Genomic DNA, 23,538 nt, shown 5'->3' with positions numbered 1-23,538 from the left:
CGCAAAAAAAAAACCCAGCCCTTTAACAATAATAACGGGTTTACATTTCACTAAACACATAGCAAACACAAAAAAATGGCCTGAAAATCTAACCAAATGCACAAAGATGGATCCAGTCAGCTGCTCAAACAAGCATGGGTTTGGTTCATTCCTACATCGATTCATTTCATTAGTCAAAGAACAGCAACTCTTGCAAGGTTATATACTATGTGGCAATGCCTTACCAGTGTAGATGCTGGCATTGGAAGCTGGGATGCCAAACTGAGACTCGATGAACTTGGGAATGAAGGTAATAAAAGCTGTGACAATGGCACTCTCAGCTGTGTATGACAAACTCACAAAAAGGAATGTCATGTTGCTTAAGATCCTGACAGCTGCTCTTGGAAGCTCTACAAAATGACAAAAATGACAAACGGATGTTATAAATAATGAGCGAGAAACAAAAGCAAACCGAAACAAAACAAATTGATTTTCTTTGAGATGGACTGGCAATAACGGCTTGCTCGCAGCTGGCTACATTTGCTAAGCAGAAGGGAGAGTGCATACTGGGGACTGCAGTCTTCAGTGTCTGCTGCTACCCTATCTCACTGCATCGCCCCAGGGCTGCAGTCCCACTCTTCGCAAACACAACTGAGGTCTGTTTTAAAAAAACCATCTGAAGACAGAGAGTCTACATAGCAACACTATGAAGGAAAGAAAAACAGCAATAAAATGTAGCAATTTTGGAATTACTCTGATGTCTTCTTTTGAATTTTTCTATGAGATAACACATACTACACTGCTGAACTGACAGTACTGAACTTTGCACTCCATGGGAGGAAAACAGATCACATACTCCCGCTGTAACTCACTGCTTCAAGGACCACGCTTGGAAAGCTGGGATAATAATACTATGATTTGAAAAGGGAGCCTAAAGATTTTTCATTAAACATTTCTCTACATGATTTAAAAGTATTTACCATAGATGCAGACAAAGCATTCTGAAAAAATGATGTCAATTATACCAATGAACTTCAACATACCTTACATACAACTCATTTAATACTCTCAGAAGGGATAAAACAATCAATTAAAAATCAGATAACATCATTAACTTAAATTGAAAAAGTATTCATAGATGTTGCAATTATCCTCAAATCAAATATCAAAACTCCATGAAATTCCGCACTGTACTTAAAAGAAAAACTTCAATACTTTTATTCAGTTCTGTAATGACGTCAAATTACCACCTCAGGATGATGATAACTCTATTCAAGACTTAATTTTTTCAGATTAGACAGCATAGTTTTAAATACTTTTTTTTTCCTTGGGGCTTCTACCAAGATCAGATTTTCTATTCAAATATTTTATCTAAACTACTGTGGTTTGGGTTTTTTCAGTTGCTTTTCACTTCACACAGAACTTGAATGCTGCTTGAATCAAAGCCTATGGAATTCAATTACAAGAGCACCCATTAGAAATAGCATATGTTGAGTAGGAGCTCCTAAATGAGATTTTTATTGATGTTAAAAGTTGTCAAGTCAAAAATCTGCCTCATTTTCTCCATTGACTCCAGTAGGTTATCTGTATAAAAGGAAACAAAATTTAGACTCTTGTCATGTCAAAACTTGTCAAATTGCAAATTAGCACCTAAGTTGTCTGACTTGATCTAGTCTTAGCTTATGCCAGTCATTAGAATTTATACTGAATTCATTATGAGTACAGAGTTTATAATTTTAATGTAATCAAATGCTCTCTTGCTGCCTCTATGAAGAAACAAATGTTAAATAAAAAAATTGGTTGAAATAAGTAATTAATAAATCACATCAAGAAGCACTCATATATTGAAATCTTAATGTTTTTTACCACCTAAAGATTTTTTTTAAAATACTGCACTGTTTGCAATAGAACAGAAAGAAACAAGACAACACGAGTATGAGACAATATAATATCAACATGAATATATGAAAACTGTAATGCAACTGTACACCTTCAAAAACTACATTACAGTAGCAAGTACAAAGATAAAATAGTATCGGTATTTATTGGCAAATATGCTGCATGTTTAAAATACAGCTCAAATAATTCAAAGTTTATCTCAATGTTAAAAAAATAATGGTTTGGCATACAGGGAAAGTTCCTATATAGTAAGAAATTTACGAAATATAAAAATACATATTCAGAAACAGGTTTTCCCTGATTTCCTCCTACGATTGTAGTCAAATCCTGTGTGACAGAATCTGTATTACACTTCTGAATTTAAAAACCTATAATAAGTAGGCACTATAAGTATCTCATATCTTTTAACCACACTAATTCTAGCAAAAAGCAAGAATGCTAAAAAACTTTAAGGATCCTTTGTGTTACATAATCAATCATGCATTTAAAACATTTCAATGTCATATTATTTTTGTGTGACTAACCACAGGACTAGGCTTTGATTTCAAGGCCATTATTAAACCTGTCAGGTTCTGATTTTTATAAGGTCTTCAAAAGACATCTCTTGTTTTGGCAAGCATGCATCAGAAACAAACCTATACGAAATTGCAGTTTCCCTCATTTTGTCATTTGAACACAAAAACCTCTATCAATTACATTCCTAAAACTGAAATGATCTTTAAGTATGGCTGCAAACATGTTTACACTTCTGTGTAGTAGTACAAATCTTAAACATCCTCATCTTTCTTTTTTTGGTTTTTTTGTTTGTTTGTTTGTTTGTTTGTTTGTTTGTTGGTTTGTTTGTTTTTAATAACCTAATAGGCAACTAAGAGTTGCCTTGCTGGATTGGTTTGCTACTCTACTGGCAATTTTCTTCCCTTCATGGTCTTTGACAGTATTTTTGCTCCAGTCAGTATTATTTTTCTTTCACTTGTGTGCTGGACCACTGCTTGATTCATGGTAAGGGAAAAGCATGGGAAAAATCTGCAAGCAATGCAAGTATCAATAAATACTGCTGTAAAAAAAACTCTTAAAGCACTGTAAAGAGAATTGCAATAAAAACTCAATTCTTACTTCACCTCCTTTTTCATCACAACGTATTTTCTTTTTTCCCTGTTTATGTGCATCTCATCCAAGGCGATGCAAATAATATAACCAGGGGAATAAACCATTCCAGTCTACAGCACTGTGCTCTTGTAGTCCACCAGTGAAGCCCCTTGTAAGGGTGATGGAGATACTAGCTAAAGGATCTGCTTTCTGCCGGTGCTGTGAGCCTAGACAGCACTACCCTAGTCTGCAGCTGTCTCCACACCCAGGTCTCAGGGGCAGCTACCGCTCTCACACAGTACAAAGCAGAGCCAAGATCCAAGACACAATTTCTGGTTTGTTTATCAGAACGGAAATGAGCATTTTCAGTCACATACAGCTACTTCAAATATATCCTGCATGGACCTTATCACTAAATTCTAGAATATCATTTGCAATGTATTTCATTGCCTTATCTACTCACATACCATTTAAATAACCTCATTCAACTCTGTTCCTCAAGCATTTTCAGGTCATGCCTTAAGTACCTGGGTGGCGGCCAGATTGCTGAACAGCCCCTAATACCCCATCAGGAGCAGGGAGGGTTCAGAGCGACTTTGATCTGATTATTACTTTTGTTAATGTGGTTTAGAGCTGCTCCTCGAGGCTCCAGCTAGCACTGCTCATCGCTGCATGGGGTCATGCCAACCTTTTCTATTTTGAGCTCCTCAAGATGGCCTAAGAAAGGGCGAGGGGGGAGCGACTCAGTCAAGGTCAGTGGCACAGCAGGATCTCCAGCCCATGGTCTGCTGAACTCTCTGACATTTACAGCGCTCACCAAATTCCCACCCACACAGCCCACTGTCTTCTCCTCTTCCTCTTCCAATCCCTGCCAACTAAACTTTGGGTATTGCAGAAATGCCAGTCCGCATCCTTGGGGAAGCACTGCAGCTGGCTTACCCTACAGCCACGAGCCCCTCAGGAGTTTCTTTTACCTTTGCTGATGCCCTAGCAAGTGTTATTATCCTGTCTCGGTCCCCAGCAGGGGCTGACTGGGAAGGGCATACAACAGCTGGTAGACATGAAAAGGCAGACAGGAATATTCCACATTTAGCAAAGGGCTGTACATAGGGACTGAACTCAAAACTTTTTTTTTAAAAAAAGACCACAAAATACTTGTAATTAATTAACATCATTCAGATCTGCACATTTTAGGTAATATATGCATTTTCTTTCTTTACACTGCTCCTTTATTCAATTGCATTTAAGTTTCATTGTAGTGGTAAATAAAAGGGATTGCAGATACAATTTCCATTGAACAAAACCCTAAGGGTATCCATGTAATAAATGAAAACAGTGGTTTTGTCTGCTCAGGTTAATGACTTACCTGCGTGTATGGGATTGAACCATGGCTTCTTCATTATAAATCTCCCCTAGCTCATGTTATCTACACTACCTCTTTTTCTCCCAATAAACTACATCCAATTTTCTTCCTCTTGTGACCTATTTAATGGGTTTTTTTAATCTTTTGATACCTGCCTCAGAAGCATTCTCCCTCTTACATTTTTTGCTTGCAAAGTAAGAAAAGACTGAATTCCAAGCCCTTGCATCTCAAAACATGAGAAAAAGCAAAGATGTATCCGCATTTTTATCTGATCTCAGCTTTACCGTGGGCCAGAATAAGAAGTTGGAGGCCACTTGCAGATGGAGGCAGTTTTGGTTTATTTCTTCAGCCAATACTGGCAGCCGTTGCAGGAGAACGGACCCCCACCCTGTCATGCCTTTTTGATTCCTTTTCATTTATCTAGAGAAGTAACTTCCATGAAATTAGGACAAGTTACAGCAGGACAAGAATAATTTTGCTAGGCTTCCCAGGTAAGATGACATTGTATCAAAAGATCAAAACAGTTTCTTTCCTGAGACTTTCCTTGCAAAGCTGCAGGGATTTTACAGACTTAATGGCAGGGACCTCTATCATGGCAGACTACAACATCACTGATATTTATTAGTACAGAACAGAAGACATGACCTACTAAAACATCAGTCTCCCGGCTACTGCCTAAGTGGAGTTTCTGGCCATCATGCCATAAAATGATGAAGCCCTGAAATTCCGTGGGAAGTATAAAATGTACATTGCCTCTCAGAACAAGCAACGCTAAATGACTTAAGACACAGGCAATCCTTTTTTCTTTCCCATTATAAGCAAAATTATCTCAACTGAGAAGCTTGAGGCATGATCTCATTCCATAAAGCCCACTTAACTTGAAAAATAATTAAATGATAGTGCATTCCAGCTGCAGGCCCTCTTTGCCAGGGTAAATGACACCTAATGGGGAAGCTATTATCAGCTTATAGCAAAATACTTTGCTCTGTGTTATCTTGACTCACTTGGTATCTTTCTGATATGTGGAATATAATGCTGCTTTTCTCTGTTCCACATGGTAAAATTTCTACTCTGAAGAAAATGGAAAATGAAAAGCTTTGTATATGAAAAGCTCTACTTCGGTAGCTCTGATAATATATTAATATAGGATTTTGTAGAAGGTTTGGTACACATTTAGGCAGATACGTATCAAAGAAACACATGCTAAAAGGAGATATACAGAAGTTTTCATTTCTGTGGAAAAAAAAGTACTAAGAAACACTCTCCTAACAGAATACTTGTTTTCCGTGTATCTGCTGTGCCTATAGTGACACAACATGACCTGGAAGGTGAAATTATGTACAGAAACAGAGAACCAGCATTAGCAAACTCATCCAGACACAGAGTCTGTCTGAATACCTGTAGCTTTTCCAGGCACACCTACAGAATGAAGCAGTCCCTCTGCTGTGACATTGCCTTCAGTGGTAAGAAAGGAGCCCAGCAAAGGCTGAACTCCCCTTTCCCACTTCGTAAGTTAGTGAAAAAAATTTGACAGAAGCCGTCCCAAACCACTTCTGCTAATCAGAGGCCAGTAGGTTTGAAAGACAAAAAACCCCACAGCTAGCTGTATAGATTTAGGAGAAAACATTATGTATGAGGACTCACAAATACAGGGAATAGAGTCGTCAAAGAAGGAAGGAGACAACATGCTTTTCTTGCTTCTTCACCACTTTTTAGTTACTTTGCAAATAAAGAGAGAGCATAGTTCTGAAAGATCTGATACTGCAGGTTTACCTTGCTTGCTCTGTGTCTTGTTTAAGATGCTGTTTTGTAAGCTAATAAAACCACCACAAGCAAATTCCAGTCTCCTGGTTTTTCTTTACTTCCATAGAAATTAACAGTAACTTTAGGTATCCTGAGACTAGAGGTGTAAGTACAAAGTAAAGCAAATCAATATGTATATGGGCAAACATGACTTAAAATTACATCGGTTTTAGTTTAAAACCAGTGCACTGGTTTTGATTAAGCCTTGTCTACTGAATATAAAGAGCGATCATAAATGTGTCACTAAAAAATCTGCCAGTCATTATATTCTGGACTGATAGCCAATAAAAAAGTAATTCTAATGTTCATGTCAACAAACATATCACATCTGATGTTACCAATGACATTTCATGGTTTCTTCTAGTCTCATTGCATTCATCAGGATACCACAAAACAGCACAGCCAGCATTTGTATCATGGAATCCATGAACGACACAACAGCATTAAGGCACATTCATTCTCATCCATTGCCATTCAATATTACAATACTGTTAAGCCTATGTTGTCAATTTCAATGTATATGCTTCTTTAACAACACTGCCCTCCTTCCCATGGAATTTTACCAATGATTACTACTTACTGTTAGATTTCACATTAAGAGTTTACTTCTTGAATAAAATAAAAATCTCTATTACATGTCAATCTTTTGACCTCTTGTTTCAAAATTAGCTTAGGTTTTATTCATCCTAACCTTCTGAAAATAAATAGCTTGCAGCATAAACAGCCAGGAAGGCGTATGAAACAAATAACCTTTCTCATTTACCTTACCCAAATATATGAATGTAATTGAACTCACATCCTAGTATTCTTTTTACTTGTTTAATTTACATTTTAGAAAAGCACCTTATTCTACGAAGGACAGCTTAAAGCAAGTGTGACAGTTACAAACTGTAAGGTGCATAAATATGTCTGGTAATAGAGGTCCTATAACTACAGGAAATAGGCTACCTGTTTTTTACAGGTGCACATTAAACATCTCAATAATTTAAGTAAATGGATGTCTTACACTCATCACTGAATTTTGTAATTTAGAAGACAACCATCTACTAAAATCTCCATAGCAAAACATAATATAAAATACAGGATGTCAAAACTCTGCCTTTAATTACACTCATACAATCCTAGATCGCCCTGTATACAAAATTTAAAGCATTTAAAAATTAAAAACAAACTTCACCTTTAACATTCTTTCCAAATCCCATAGAGGCAGGAACTGCACTGTCTGCTTGTATTTTGCTATTTGTTTTCTCTTTCATCACTTCATCATCACTTGAAACATCATCAGAGTTCATCTTCTTTTTCTTTTTTTTATGTCGAGGAGGGAGCTTTTTCGGAAAGGTAAACATGGGAAATATCACAAGGAGCATTGCAATGGCACAAAGGAGAAATCCACTCCACCTAATGCCAGAAGACAAGAACAGAAATGGAAGAAAATGCATTACATGAAATAAAAAACCCAAAGTGATTATTAAAGGCTGTACCGGCTGGAAACAGATATTTGCAAAATACGGAACACTGACATTAAGAGTAAAGGATTGGAGTGGGGGAAAGCCTTTGCTGCACTAAAATCCTTAATTAGAAAATGTTTCTGTTGGCATGCCTACTGATAAAGGTATTTATCCAGAACCCACCACATATTATGAAATAGCATTAGCTCTGAGTTCCTGCAAATTTTCACTTTTGGTAATTATTCAGTACTGAGTGCTGAGAAGTACTTTTACTTTGTCTTTCTCAGATAATACAGTATTCCTCTGGAAAACATGAAAAAAGTTATCCATGGCATAAGAAAATAAAATGTCCAGATGTATACATCAGTGCTAAGTCTGTTCTGCTTTCCAGCACCTACCTCTCACTGCCCTGACTGTCCAATTCTCTCCATTCCCAATGAAGAGCTGCCAAACAGCTGGTAAACAACTGATGTGTTGCAGTTCACACCAGGGTTTACGCCTAAAATTCTGCAGCTCCGTTCCGTGACCACAACCTGAAATAGCCCTTCACAAAGAATTCCCTCTTCTCTCCCTCTGTCTTATAAAAATGGGATACAAACAACCCTGCAATGACCCCTGGCCCACACAGAATGACTTGGGATATATGCGGAGAAGGAGCGATGTATGGGGTGCCAGAAAAGTGCCCATCAGGCTGCGGGCATACAGTTATCCTCCCTGAGGCCAAGAAGCTTAATGAACTTTGCCACAGCAACACAAATGGGCAAAGGGGCCTTACTAAAAAGTACTCTAGAGTTAACCTCTGCAGTCAGAAGGCTGATAATAGAGTATCTAGATAAAGTTCTCCTTTTAAGCTCATCTTGCAACGAAAGACTATGGGGAAATATGGATAAACTCACATAGATGCTTCCACAAAGGACAACCTCAGAATTCACCCACAGAGTTCTTCCCAGGTACTGAAAATAGAATTCTCACTATATGCTAATCTACTTGTACTGTGTTTACGTGGCAAGGTTTTGGTAGCGGGGTGGGGGCTGCATGGGTGCTTCTGTGAGAAGACACCATGAGCTGCCCCCATGTCAGACAGAGCCAGCTCCAGCGAGCTCCAAAACAGATCCACCACTGCCCAATGCTGAGCCCATCAGCAATGCTGGTGACACCTCTGTGGTAACTTATTTAAGAAAGGGTAAAAAACGCTGCACAGCAGCTGTGTGAAGCGAGTGAGAAAACATGAGAAAAACAGCCCTGCAGACACCAAAGTGACAGAAGAGGGAAAGGGAGGAGCTGCTCCAGGAACCAGGGCAGAAAGTCTCCTGCAGGGCCAGGGTAAGGCCGTGGTAATGCAGGTTGCTGCCCTGCAGCCCATGGAGGACCACAGTGGAGGAGATCTCCACCTGCAGCCCAGGGAGAACCCATGCTGCAGCAGGGTCCTTGCAGGAACTGCAGCCTGTGGAGAAGAGCCCACACAGCAGCAGTTCTTCTGCAGGACCTGTGACCCATGGGGGACACACACAGACTGTTCCTGAAGGACTGCACCCTGTGGAAAGGACCCGTGCTGGAGCGAGCAGTTAATGAAAGACTGTCTCACATGGGACGGACCCCATGCTGAAGCAGAGGAAAAGTGTGAGGAGGAAGAAAAAGCAGAGTGTTACGGACTGTCTGCAACCCCTGTTCCCCGTCATCCTGCACCACTCAGAAGGAGAAGGTAGAAGAGTTGGGAGTGAAATTGAGCCTTGGAAGAAGGGAGGGGTGGGCAGAAAGTGTTTGTAGTTTTGGTTTTAATACTTACTGCCCTACTCTGTTGTTATTTGGCAATAAATTAAATTCATTGCCCTAAGTCAAGTCTGTTTTACCCATGATGGTAATTAGTGAGTGTTCTCCCTGTCCTCATCTTGACCAACAAGCTTTTCATCATATTTTCTCCCCATCCTGCTGAGGAGGGGGAGTGAGAGAGCAGCTTGGTGGGCACCCAGCAGCCACCCAAGGTCAACCACCACACTAATCTACACCAGTGTTTGGAAGTTTCAGTGAAGTCAATCACACTACTGCAATATCAAACCATGGCAACAAAAGACTGAAGCTCTTTGTTTTCAAATTATGATTTACAGAACTGTGGTGGGTTGGCCCTGGCTGGATGCCAGGTGCCCCCAAAGCCGCTCTGTCGCTCCCCTCCTCGGCTGGACAGGGGACAGAAAATACAACAAAAGGCTCCTGGGTTGAGATAAGGACAGGGAGATCCCTCAGCTATTACTGTCATGGGCAAAACAGACTGAACTTGGGGAAATTAGTTTAATTTGTTAGCAATCAAATCAGAAAATGAAAAATGAAACCAAATGTTAAACTCACCTTCCCCCCACCCCTCCCTTCTTCCCAGGCGCAACTTCCCTCCCGATTTCTCCCCCTCCTCCCCACCAGCAGCGCAGGGGGACGGGGAATGGGGGTTACGGTCAGTCCCTCACACGCTGTCTCTGCTGCTCCTTCCTCCTCAGGGGGAGGCTCCTCACACTCCCCCCTGCTCCAGCGTGGGTCCCTTCCACAGGAGACAGTCCTCCACAAACTTATGCAACATGAGTCCTTCCCATGGGCTGCAGTTCTTCACACACTGCTCCAGTGTGGGTCCCTTCCACAGGGTTGTAGTCCTTCAGGCACAGACTGCTCCAGCATGGGTCCTGTTACAAGGCCGGCCAGCAGACCTGCTCCAGCCTGGGCTCCTCTCTCCATGGGGCCACAGGCCCTGCCAGGACCCTGCTCCAGCACGGGCTTCCCACAGGGTCACAGCCTTCACTGGGCATCCACCTGCTGTGGTGTGGGGTCCTCCACGGACTGCAAGTGGAGATCTGCTCCACCATGGACCTCCATGTGCTGCAGGACAGCCTGCCTCCCCATGGGCTTCACCCCAGGCTGCAGGGGAACCTCTGCTCCGGCCCTGGAGCCCCTCCTGCCTCCTTCTGCACTGACCTGGGTGCCTGCAGAGTCACTTCTCTCACATGTTCTCCCTCTCCTCTCTGGCTGCAGTGGCTGTTGCACAGCAGCTTTCCCCACTTAAATAAGTTATCCCAGAGGCACTACCACCACTGCTGATGGGCCAGCGGCGGGTTTGTCTTGGAGCTGGCTGGCACTGGCTCCATCAGACATAGGGGAAGCTTCCAGCAGCTTCTGAGAGAAGCCACCCCTGTAGCCTCCCCACTGCCAAAACCTTGCCATGCAAACCTGTGCTGATTTTGGCTGGAATAGGGTTAATTTTCTTCACAGTAGCTGTTACGGGGCTATGTGTTGGATTTGTGCTGGAAGCAGTGTTGATCACGCGGGGATGTTTCAGCTGTCGCTGAGCAGCGCTTACACCGTCGAGGCCTTTTCTGCCCCTCACCCCCCACCACCAGCGAGCAGGCTGGGGGGGCACAAGAAGCTGGGAGGGGACACAGCCAGGACAGCTGTCCCCAACTGACCGAAGGTGTATCCCATACCATGTGGTGTCATGCTCAGCATATGGAGCTGGGGGAAGAAGAAGGAAAAGGGGGGACGCTTCGTGTTATGGCGTTTGTCTTCCCAAGTAGCCATGGCATGTGATGGAGCCCAGCTTTCAAGGAGATGGTTGAATACCGGCCTGCCAGTTGGAGGTGGTGAATGAAATCCTTCTTTTGCTTTGCTTGCACATCTGGCTTTTGCTTGATTAAACTGTCTTTATCTCAACCCACAGGTTTTCTCACTTTTCCTCTTCTGATTCTGTCTCAGGGGTGAGCAAGCAGCTGCATAGTGCTTAGCCACCACCTGGGGTTAAACCATGACAAAATCCAATAAAAGAACAATTTTTACATTTTTCGTACAACCTTTACACTTAAAAAAGGAAGCTATAACAGGAAGCTACTTATTATATATTCACTCAAACTTGAAACATTTAAAAGCATTGAGTAGACAGGATTACTTGCACCAGAAACAAAACCATTTGGCCTCATATTTGTAATTCAAAGACTTTGCAAACTGTGTTTTTAAATGAAGGCAAATCCATATGGATGTGTGATGGTTTGTGTGGTAAGTGGTTATGCAAGGGCAAACACCAAACAAACAGCCACATGTAACACCATTTTTGTTAGAAAGATTGTATGGGAAGCTTTTGTGAGGCAAATCTAAGTGACTGAAAGTTTTGACTAGTTTTGATATTATGTAAACACAAAGTCCTCCATTCATTTTAGCTGATAACATAAATGGATTAGAAAGCATACTTTTAGGAGGATTAGTCAGCACTATCAGACAAGGAATAAATCAGTAAACTATAAAAATGTAGTAACATCCCTTTCAGGGTCTCAAAGTCAGAAGCTGCACAGGCACTGATCAAAGAAATGATCTGTGGCAATAATACACAGAAATCTGAAACCACCCACTCAGCAGAAAAACAGCAAAGGAGACAAGGCTTGTGATGTAGCACTAGATGTAGCACTAGATGAAATCCAAATCCAAAGGGACCATCATGGTAGCATACCGAGTGCTGGAGATGTCACAAATGCAGCACTGGATGCAATTATCTGCACTGTCTACACTTCACATCTTCCTGGAAAAATATCAAAGAATTGGAAAACAGACAAAATAAAGTATCAAAAATAATAAGGACACCTACAATGGGAAAAGAGAGGTCAGAACAGGATCTGTATTAATTAAAAAGCCCTTGATTCTCTGTCTTTTAAAGTCAAAGAAAATATGCAGGAGAATACCTCAAAGGCATCTGCTGCACAAGCCCTAGAACCTCAAATAAAAGCAATTAAAGCTAAGGAAGGACCAGACAGTGCTGGAGGAATTCCTTTAAACTTCTTGTGTGGAATGCCGATGAAAGACTATACAGGAAGATCCAAGCATTAAACATATTCAGAACTAGACAAACACTCAGTAAAATATCAGCAAAAGAAAATTTGATTCAAAGCACCTGACAGACCGCCAAGGGCTACTCCACTACTAATGAGATTGCTATATAGCACGTTAACAGTTCCTAGAGACAACAACATGATGGATGATTTCTAACAGATATCCCTACAGTTACCACGTTTGAATAAAAAGCCGTTTTAAACATTTGATGGGCTGGCACAGACAGCTGGCCTCTAATGTACCTACAAAAAACCCAGGTGTGAAAAACCCAGGAGCGCAAACCCAAGTTCTGTGAAACTCCAGGAAGAATCAGGTCAGAAATAACCCTCAGAAAAAAACATTTACTTTGTTTATCAGGTTTCACAAGAGATAATCAAATTACCTGTCCAGCATATATGCAATATGATTCTTAGAAACTAACAGCTTAGGTAAAAAGTAATCTTTACTGCCATTTTTATTACCATGTATCACAGTTGTTGTACTCACTATTTTGTCTGTAATCATTCCCTCCTTTAATAATGGAATTTTTTTTACAGGGTCACTGAGATAAATCGCATTAAAAACCTTACAGCTATAATAAAGGCAAGATGGGAATCAAAGACACTAATTCATTTCAAAAGAGACAAGGCTGAGAAATCTCAGATATGACTGCCCATTAACTGATCTCAGCTGTACCCTACTTTTAAAAAACATGTCAGCTGAAGTAAGTGCTAGACTACCCTTACATTTCAAATTGTTAAATTACATAAATAAAAATAAACTTGGCTACACAGCACTTCCCTGCAAGGAGAAAATGTCATGATCCCAGAAAATAGATTTCAGTGGAATGAAAGTCTATACTTCCAGAGTTCTCTGCAACTGAGCAGTCAGTGAGTAGCAAGGGACAAAGGATCAGTCTTCACACCATGGGAGTCTTCATTTTAATGGATTCACAAAGCTTCAGAAAGAGAAAAAAGAATGAGGTGCAGATACTATGAACAGCACCAAACTTTTATGACAGGCCACCACAGATTGTGAAACATACTACCAGAGATCTGACAGCAGGGGATACTTCAGAAATTTAAGACAGAAAAAATGGAGACAGCCAAAAATGACAGAGTAATATGCTGACTAGAATATGACTCGCCTGCTGAGATCCTATGACAGCTGATTTCCTGCCCTTGCTTTATAGTCATTTTTACATCACCTGTGCTGGCACCCCTGTGCAAAGTTGAAATCACCAAGATACTCATTTCAGGTGACATTAACCCTTGAAGATATATAAAATCTATTTAGCAATTTGACATAAAATCTTCTGAATGCACAAACTAGGCTCTTTTCCCTGTACTGCCTGCAAGGCCTGGCACAGTAGATGTTCTCAAAGCCTGCCCACAGAAATGGTCATAATAGGTGACTTCTCACCATTTTTGCCATGGAGCTCACTGGTTACACCGTCCCCACAAGATGCCGGGAATCTATCCCTGTCACTGGGCATTCATCCCTGCCACCCTCTCTTTTGAGGAAGGGTAGTTAAACTTGTAATTCATGAGCAAGGACAGGCATTTTTTTGCCCAATCTTAACTTACACATTTGGCGATGACAACATTGCTCGTATATCCAAGCTAGCTTTAAACAACTAGTGGCCATCTGTGGTGGCAGAGCCTGGCGTAAACGGCCTGAGAAGCAGCAAACTGGTATGTCCACACTGCTTTGGTTATTTTACCTCCACCAGAGCTGTTTAAGTTAAATCTCACACAGGTATGCCCACATGATAAGGCAGTCGTATCAGTGGTTGCATTATAAAGTCAAAAGCTTACTTCAGATTTGTATAACCCCATTGACTTCAATTAACAAATGTATTTATGGGCTGTTCTCTATTTCTGTTGAAAGGTACTGATCAGATGCTGACTACCAGTTCTGAAATGTCCTTAAAAACACATGAAACATAAAGAGTTTTACAAAGAACGTATAATATTTTGCTTCGATTTCAAATTTTTTATTCAAGAATAGTCAAAGCACTTTTTTTACATTGCAGCACATTCACAGGACAAATCTTTCCTGTGAGGTAAGTCAGTATATACATGAGAGCATAGAGTCATTAACCCCAGGGTCAAATGTTGATGGAGCACTCAGGTTTGCCTTTCTTTTGCTGAAAATTCAGCTAGACAGTCCTGTGCAGCAATGCTTTTGGACTAAGTAAGACAAATAAGGTGGGAATAAATCTTCAAAGGTTTAGGAACGCTCCGAATAAAGTATTTTTCACATCAAACTGTCAGGAGAGATCACCACAGGATGAACAGAAACAGGTAGGGTCTGACTGCAATGGTGCAGTGACAAACACTAACCCAGTGCATGAGAACTGACACTGCACGCTACTCCGACAGAGTAGAGGTCTCCTCCTGGGATAATTAATTTGATTTTTTTCTGGCAGATTTATGAATTATGTGAGAAAAACAGTTAAAGCCTCCTCAAGACCCGCTTCCTCAAAGAGAAATCTCCACGGAGGCCACATCTCAAAGGCTGCCCGAAGACATCAGCTAGCAATTCTGGCTGTTACATTTCAGTGCTGCTGGAAGCCTACTATTTACTACAGAATAATGTGACTGTTTACAACATCTGCTGCCTAAACACAAGACATCACCCTGAGAAACAAGACAGGAAAGGCCACGTTCTGACCCCATCCTATCTCCTTCTCCTGGACCAGGGTAAATGAAGTCTACTGTTTCTCATCTGGGCAGTAGAGCTCAGCATTTGATTCTGCCTGCTCTGAAAAACCAAAGAAGGGATTAATCCACCTTCCAGGAAGAAGGGCTTGGCCCTGGGCAGCAGTGATCCTTTATAGCCTCCTGCAATACCAATACCCTGTCCTGCCATCCCTGTGCTGAACACACCCACAGTGGACAGAGGAGACAGTCCTGCAGCAGCACAAAGTAGGGAGTTTTCCATGCCATATGCCCGTGCGCTTCTGTTTCTTCTCTGACAGAGGCTACTGTGCAGTCATCAACAGAAACCTCCTCTTCCTGGGCCTCCTTCTACAGTCTTAAAGAAGCCCTCAAGGGGTGTGATTTCCCCACCTGTCTCAGCTCCCTACTGGCAATTTAGAGCGTAGTTTTGAAAAACGCTTGATCCTTACCAGTTTCCAATGAATCGGGGATCACTCTGGTCAATATAAACGGTTGTCCTAGGATCAACATAGAAACCAATAAGAAGTCCTCCTAGCAAGTATCCAGCTGCAGGACCGAGTGCTCCCATTACGTACATGATGGCTGAGGAAATAAAAGGTCAGGGTCATTCATCAATAAAACAAATGTTTCATTAGCTATTTACATGTAAAACCCAAAAGTAAAAGACCCTTCTTAAAGCAGGGAGTTTTGTAACCTAAAACCTTCAGAGCCCCTTTTTGCAACCTTCAAAGGCAGCAACTTCTGCATAAGTAACATATTGATAAGAAAATTACTGCCTTTCTCTACATTTTCTGTCAAATTATGGACCAAAGCATTCACTGCTTTGGTATTTTGGATGTAAAGCATACTTGACTTCGACAGTATTTTTCATATTTGGTAATGTTTCATTTCAATCAAAACAAAGTTTAATACATAAATAGAAAAAAAACAGTTAATGGTAAGCAAACAGAAAAAACAAAGGATAAAAACTGTGTAAGAAACAAAAGAAAAAGAACAACATTCCAACATAGTTACCATCAGACTAAAACAGAGTTTGAAAAAACAATCAAAGTTAAGAAAATAATATTCCTATTTTAGAGATTGACAGAATTACGTTTTTTTCTGTGTAGACTGCATGGACTTGCCCCTGTTGTACATACTGACACCAGCAGACCACATATACCATATTTCCTGCAAGACTCCTGCCTTATTCAGAACATTTGATCTTTTAATATTAAAATTTAAATTCTATTTTGAAAGAGAGTCCAGAGGAGGGCCATGAAGAAAATCAGAGGGCTGGAGCACCTCTCCTGTGAAGCCAAGCTGAGAGAGTTGGAGTTTTCAGCCTGGAGAAATGAAGGCTCCAGGGAGACATTACAGCAGCCTTCCAGTACCTAAAGGGGGCTTATAAGAAAGCTGGAGAGGGACATTTTACAAGTGTTGGGGCTAATGGCTTTAAATTGAAAGAGGGAAGATTTACATTAGATATTAAGAAGAAATTCATTACTGTGAGTGTGGTGAGCCACCGGAACATGTTACCCAGAGAAGCTGTGAATGCCCCATCCCTGGAGGTGTTCAAGGCCAGGCTGGATGGGGCTTTGAGCAGCCTGGTCTGGTGGAAGGTGTCCCTGCCCGTGGCAGGGGCGTTGGAACTAGACAACCCTTCCAACCAAGACCATTCTGTGATTCTATGATTCTATATCTCACAGTCAAAATAAGCAAAAAAAAAAAATCACTAAATCTGCCCAATTCAACCAAAGTAACTTGTACATGTTCATCTTATGTTTCGAATTAAGAGAAAGAGGAAAAAGAACATTCTCATGAGTAAAAAGGGGCTGCTACCTGAGAACTATATTGCAAGGGAAAAAATCACAGAAGCTAGCAAAAAAGGTAAACTGCTTGTGGAAAAATTGCTTCCAGACTACAAACTGATTAAACAGATTTATCACTCTTAAGTTACTTTTTCTTAAACACACTTTCAGTTTTTATGAAACTGCAGTTTCAAATAGTTAGATTTCTCTAAGTCTTTTTGCATAATGGTTTCCAGAACTGTGTTCACTATTTAAATTTATTCCAGCCATGTTCCTTTCTGGACTGATTGTAAACAATTCTCTGTATGACTAAAATGCTCCATCAAACATTGTAACTCTGCTCCTTAGCACTAAGTGGTTAGATAAATCCCACTGTAACTGTTATTTGCAAAATCCATGTTCTGAGGATGGGGGGGGGGGGAACCACAACAACCAACCTCCATCCAGTATGATGAAGTTTGTTCTGCAAGTATTTGCTTGGAAAATTGATTCAAACAACTACAGCAAACTCAGATCTCTACAAAGTTTACAGCAGAAACACAAAGGGAGTAAAAGAGTGACCTAATCCATTCATTTCAGTATTCAGAAAAAATACTTACGCTGCATGCATTCAGCTTCAGTTCCACCACTGAAACAGGCAAAATGCAGCAACTGCTTAGGCTTAGAAGCACTACCCAGACAGTGTATTTTGTACACCTGGTAAGTTCAAAGGGTTTTCTTTGTAAGCAGAAATATGTACAGTAAAGATAAAAATAGCAGTGTGTACTGTGTTCCATTAGAGGGGGAATTCTGTCGACATTTTCAAAAATATTGTAAAATTACTGTATGCTCTTCAGACTTCAATATTTTTTTTTTAATATAACCTGCAGACAACACGTAACATCCTGGATTTTTCAGAAAACAGAGAGCCCCTATATGCCTGGTCCAGGGCAGGAGGAAACCTGCAAGCAGACAAGCTCTGCAATTGCCATTTTAAGACGCTCTGCAGCATTCTCCTCAGCACTTAGAACGGCCACTATCACAAATCGGACACCAAGCGCAATAAACCGATTTGGACTTCCAAATAGGACTGAAGACAGAGCATGGCAAGTAAAAGATTTTGAAACTTCAAAATAAGGTTCTTGAAAAAATCTGGCTGTGGCAGTGAAGAGAGAGCCACCTCCAAGAGTCACCCTGGCAGGTTGCTCCAGGGTCCTGGACCCTTGAAATTCTGGTCACAGCCCTCACAACTATGCATGCCAATGTCCAGGAATCAAGAGGTTCCTGATTCCCAAACATGCCACCAAGACTGGATGATATGGAAAGGAAACTAAACTGGAAACAGATTCAACCAGGGGGTCATCAAAACTGAACCCATTTTACAAATAAAAAATTATATGGAAAACTGTTCCATAATTATTTCTGCTCAGGTCAGAAGGTTACCAGCTTCTGGGTGACTGGATGATAAAGGTTCTGAAACATGTAGATGATGCAGGAGCACCTTCCTTTCAGCCCCCTGCTTGGCATTTCAGCTAGCTCTTTTTGGTCTTCCCTCTTTGGGCCATGATCTAGGATCTTGATCTAGGGAGCTGCACTGATGCAACAGCTGAGAAGTTTCAGCAACAGAACTAACAAACATTTTTGTCAGGGGATATGCTGAAGTACTGTGATGCAGAGGCAGGCCACATGATAATCCAAATGTTTTTTTAAATTGCACTTTAGGAAATCCAGGATTTGTCTTTTAAACTCCGAGCCATAACCTTGATTGGTGCTTAGATTTTCAAGTTGCCTTCAATATTTCTTAAGTCATAAAAAAACATACTATAAAATAACAGTAATATCTCCTTTCCCATGATAAAATAGAGATCATGTACATTCTACAAATTACAGGTCTACCCCAAACAATAAACCATCTTCAGAAGATAAGATGAGGAAAATATTGTTAATATAGACATATGGGCTACAACATTCATCTGATTCTTTTCTGATTGGTTTTCACTGAAATGAAACATTTTGCCACTCAGGCTTACTGCATTAGCCATGCATATTCAACACTGGCAAGTCACTGAGTACACTTCTCTGGAAATCTGGGTCTCTCTAGGAAAGAGCATCTACAGGTCACCCACTCCTAGCTGAACTAGAGCCATCTGAGAACTGCTCATGACATTCAACACAAACAACTCAGACCACACCTTGCAAAAGTTTTTCCCCAGAAGATTGTCAAAGCTTGCTGCTGCTGTGATGTAGGATCTTGAGTCTTCAAACCAAAGGTTAGTCTACTAAAACTACATGACATTTAAACAAGACAATTTCAGAGACCAAAGACTGCAAATTTTTTAGTTTCCCTTTCCTTTGAAGAACTCAGTGTTGTGGGGAGGAGCCTGCATTAGCAAGCAGACCTCTTCCTCTGGGTGCACCTTCTCTTCAGTGATGAGGGACAGCCTTTCCCAGCCCTCCCAAACCCGGTCTTTCAGACTGTAGTCCTACCTCTGACATAGACTGTACATAAGTAAATATATAATGGTTTGGACGCAGTTAGTTAAGTGCCCATTTGCCCCCCTGATATCCAGCCATGGTTATTTTAATTCCTTTGAAGTTTTGTACCTGAGGAGCTTCTCTGCCTCACTGAGTATGTCCTCAGTATGGCACATTATCTCAGGCACAACATCACACTGGCAAGGCTGTCCAGTTCTGAAACTGCAGCTGGCTATAGATAGCCAGGCTTAGCCACAAATGTCCATCACGGCAAAGATGTTGGATAGGAGAAAGAAAGGGAGTCCAAGCAACAGTAACTGAATTGCACATGGAATTTACTTACCAAAGTGAAGTAAGATTAACCAATGTCATTCTTCTCCGCTGAAAAGTTTATCCTGGGACAGGTTGCAATGAATGCTGCCATTTTGACAACATTTGACAAAATGATAATATTGTCTATTGCTTCCATTCATGGGAGATTCTTCTTCAACAGAACTAAGTTTTACACAGAGCCTACTGCAGCAAAGTCTCTGTGACTACAATATGACTGAATCCTCTATGGGTCCAAAAATCCCTGTCAGATGCATGAAATAACTTCATTGCCAAATAATTTTTTTTAATCTACACACACTATAAAAATACACAGAGACAGAGGTCATAAAAATACTTTGAATGTCCTTTTCCTCCTCTAATCCTATCAAATCACAACTGCAATATGTTTTGCATGTGGGATGTCCCTATGTCATCCTCAAATGCATACATTAATCCTCCGACTGTGCCTTTTTATATTAGTGATGCTAGCACTAATTAAAGCCTCAAACATCATATTGTGCCTAGATGAACAGAAAGTACACAACATTAGTGGGCTACAACAGCCTGTCTGGCTTCTGGGTTCTGAAAAATCCACTTTGGTTTAAAAAGTAAAAACAAAGGCATGTATTGCTCAGTCCCTCTCATCTCCTCTGTGTGCACACACATGTCACCACACACAGTCTATCACTGGCTGAGGAGGAGCATTTCTGAAAGACTCCATTGTTCAGATCTTGGCAGCACATCACCATAGTACAACTGTTCATTTCATACATGTGTCAGGCAAGCAGAATTTTACCTTTATTCTATTTTCAATGGAAGTTTAGAATTTGCAAAATCCTGCAAAAGCTACCGTATGCATTCTGGAGCGGTGTGTGTGTGTGTATCTGTGTATATATAAATATATACATATATACATATGCACATATGCATATTTTTTCCTGTCAAAGTAGTATGGTGATTTTAGTAGATTTTGCAGGACATTTTTTAGTGACATAGAAATATAATTGTTTTCTGTCTGTAGGTTTCAGATTTTTACTCCAAAAACTTTATTGTCATTAACATGAGGTTATTGTTTGGGAAAGATTTACAAAAGATAAAATTAATCCCCCACAGTCATGGATTAGAGTGGGAAGTCCAGGAGAATAATTTACTTCACCAAAGCAATAACTCAGTGTCCTACCTGCTGAACAACACTCATTCTGAAAGAACAGCACAAGGGAGAATGAAAACAACAAAAAAAGAAAACATTCATGTGAATTTGCAATAAACGTCCTGTGTTTATAGGTTACTTGCCTACAACCTGAGGAGTGAGCTTTAACAGAAATGGCAAGATGAACTTCATATATGATCCTGACTGTGTCTCTATGTGTGAGGAAGTTTAGAGAACTACGGGGGCAGGGGGGGTGGTGGGTGGTGGAAATGTAGCCACAGGGTTCCCACCTGAGATTTTGCGAGCAAAAGAAATATAACCCTACTATGGTACCTTAGCATCCTCTCTAGTCCTAATGACAACATTTCCTTGGGAAGCTGAGCTACGCTATCACTGGAGAATAAGCAGCTGGGTATTTCTCTAGGGTATATAGCAGGTTTTGATTTCCCCACAGAACAAAGCTGACAGGCAGAGGTTTCAGTGGGGAACATGTCTCAGCTCTCCCCTGTTCCTCTCATGCCCCAGCACTGTGATGGGGTAGCAATGGACAGGCATAAGGCAGCTTTCAAAGAAACATTGCTCCCATTCATAAAGGTGTATTTACCTCATACTGTCTAAATTCACCCACAGAGAAACTACCCCCCAAAAAAATAAGGTTTAACCATTCTGTTGAGGCTGAGGACACAAAACTGAGAGGAGTTGTAAGCAGAAGCCAAGCAGACTTCTCAAAAGCTTTTAGGTCAGGAAATCAGTTCACTTCCTTCTTTTCTTCATGCACACACAACCAAGCCTATCTATACATGCTTTAGGGTTTTTTCTTTAATGTGGTTATTTGCTCAGGAAAAAACAATGCTTTAGGCATTATTGCAGTTCAGATAATAATGTACAGTTCAAATCTTTAAATCACTTCCTTTCAAAATGTATTAGTGTTACCATGACTTTAAAAAGTCTCTCAGATCCAGTGCTTGACTCAAAACAATAAACAGAGCAGCAAAACTACTCCAGTAGCCTCCCTTGATCTTTATATAGAACACATTTGTCAATATTTTCACAAGCAGATTCCACAGATCTAAGAGACAAATTTTTAGAGAAGCATAATTAAAGCATAATTTTACATGCCTACCATGCAAACTAAAATGGTCTAGCTTACCACTCCATTTAAAAATGCTGAAAGTCACATTAAACACAAGTATGTCCAGCGACTTCTCAATGCGAGATGAAAAGCATTACATTTTCACTTTTCTCTTACAGATTTATTACATGATCTGCCAATACAGATGATATTACATATCATTTGCATCAAAACAGATATCATTCCCCAGCTTAAACAGCAAAGCTGCTTTATGCTTTGTATTTTCCGTTTGTGGCCATATTCTAAAACGTTAACGATCATTTCCACAGGATCCAATTCTAACATCACCAAAAAAAACCCCAGGAAAATAAACCCAAACAAAACAAGCAAAAACAGGCTGCCTATCCCAAAGTGTACCTCTCATATACACTGTCACTGCAATGCTACTCTAAGTCACTTGCTATGCTGTGCCTATAAAATTGGCTATGCTGAAAACACTGAAAATATCAAAGAAGAAAGGCTTGCACTTATACTATGTTATTTCAGCCTTAGAGACATTCGGCTTAAGAAAAGACTGCTGCAAGAAAAGCTACTCCAGTGCTTAAAATGGAGTCTTTATTTCTTTATTCCTAAAACCTGAGAATGGTAGAAGCAGAAACAAAAAGGAACAACTAGAGACTGTCCCATTCTTTAGACACAACTGGTATGTTTGGAAACACAAGTATTACTTGTTTTTTTCCTCCAAAATCTGTCCTTCCTCTTTTTAGATTCACCTATAAATAAACATTTGCTGATAATATTACCAAGCATGGCTTGTGGTTAGCGAGTAAATATGAAAAAGACACAAAGTTTAGTGAAAACAGCTGCAATCTCTGCATTCAGTTTCTGTATCAGTGTGGTTAACTGAATTTAGACACCGTGCATGACGAAATTCTTAGATCGGATTATTAAACAAATCAGGCTTTATCAGCTTTATCACTTCTTAAACCAATTCTAAGGCAAGAATCTTCTGGTGATGGTATTCCAAAAGCACATACAGCTATCTCTGACTATATGGAAAGTCCCCACTGATATGAATGGTTTGCGTGACTGAAGATAAGCTTGCCTATACTTGCATGACCAGAGCCTAAACTGAAAACAAAGATGCTCTGACATTCTTTCCATGGACTAAGAGGCACTGGTCCCCTAAACCATGGGGATGTTTTTTTGAAAAAAATGGAAGTGTCAACAACTACTTAAATGCATGAATAAGAGAGCAATCAAAATGTCTTAAACCTCCAAGGTGTTTTTCCACACGTAGGGAATTTTGATTTGGAAATGTGCTGCTACTGAAATTTAGCTCTCAGACAGATGCACACACTACTTGTGCTGAACACAGTGAGAATGTCCAAAGATTCATTAGAAGGCAAAACTTTGCTCTTGGCTGTTATTTTCTGGAAATCAGTTCTCAACAGACCTCCATATTTTACCTTCAAGTTTTTCAAGTTTCTATTAGTATGTTGCATTATAAATATAAGACAACGTGTCCCAAGAAGATCACAAGCTGTGAGTTCCCAAACCCTGATTTTTCAAAAGAGCATGTTTCTTAAACAAGTTTTCTTTTGTGAATACCTTAAACTAAGGAACTAGGCAGAGACATTGACCATTCATGTAAATACCTACTGAGTG

At 40.4% G+C, this 23,538-nt stretch overlaps 1 protein-coding gene across 2 annotated transcripts in view; it reads right to left on the bottom strand.

Annotated features, from left to right (window-relative positions):
- The window catches only part of SLCO5A1 (solute carrier organic anion transporter family member 5A1), an 82,605-nt gene that overhangs the window by 33,200 nt on the left and 25,867 nt on the right, over positions 1-23,538 (bottom strand). For both annotated transcript variants that reach the window (XM_056332272.1, XM_056332273.1), the window contains exons 3-5: positions 15,542-15,674; positions 7,308-7,528; positions 225-389 (exon numbers count right to left, since the gene is read on the bottom strand). In XM_056332272.1, the coding sequence (XP_056188247.1) occupies positions 225-389; positions 7,308-7,528; positions 15,542-15,674 (519 nt within the window). The remainder of the gene's footprint in view (positions 1-224; positions 390-7,307; positions 7,529-15,541; positions 15,675-23,538) is intronic.

Source organism: Falco biarmicus, chromosome 3 (genome assembly GCF_023638135.1).
Source record: "Falco biarmicus isolate bFalBia1 chromosome 3, bFalBia1.pri, whole genome shotgun sequence".
Classification (NCBI taxonomy): Eukaryota; Metazoa; Chordata; class Aves; order Falconiformes; family Falconidae; genus Falco; species Falco biarmicus.
This window is presented reverse-complemented; position numbering and strand designations above follow the sequence as displayed.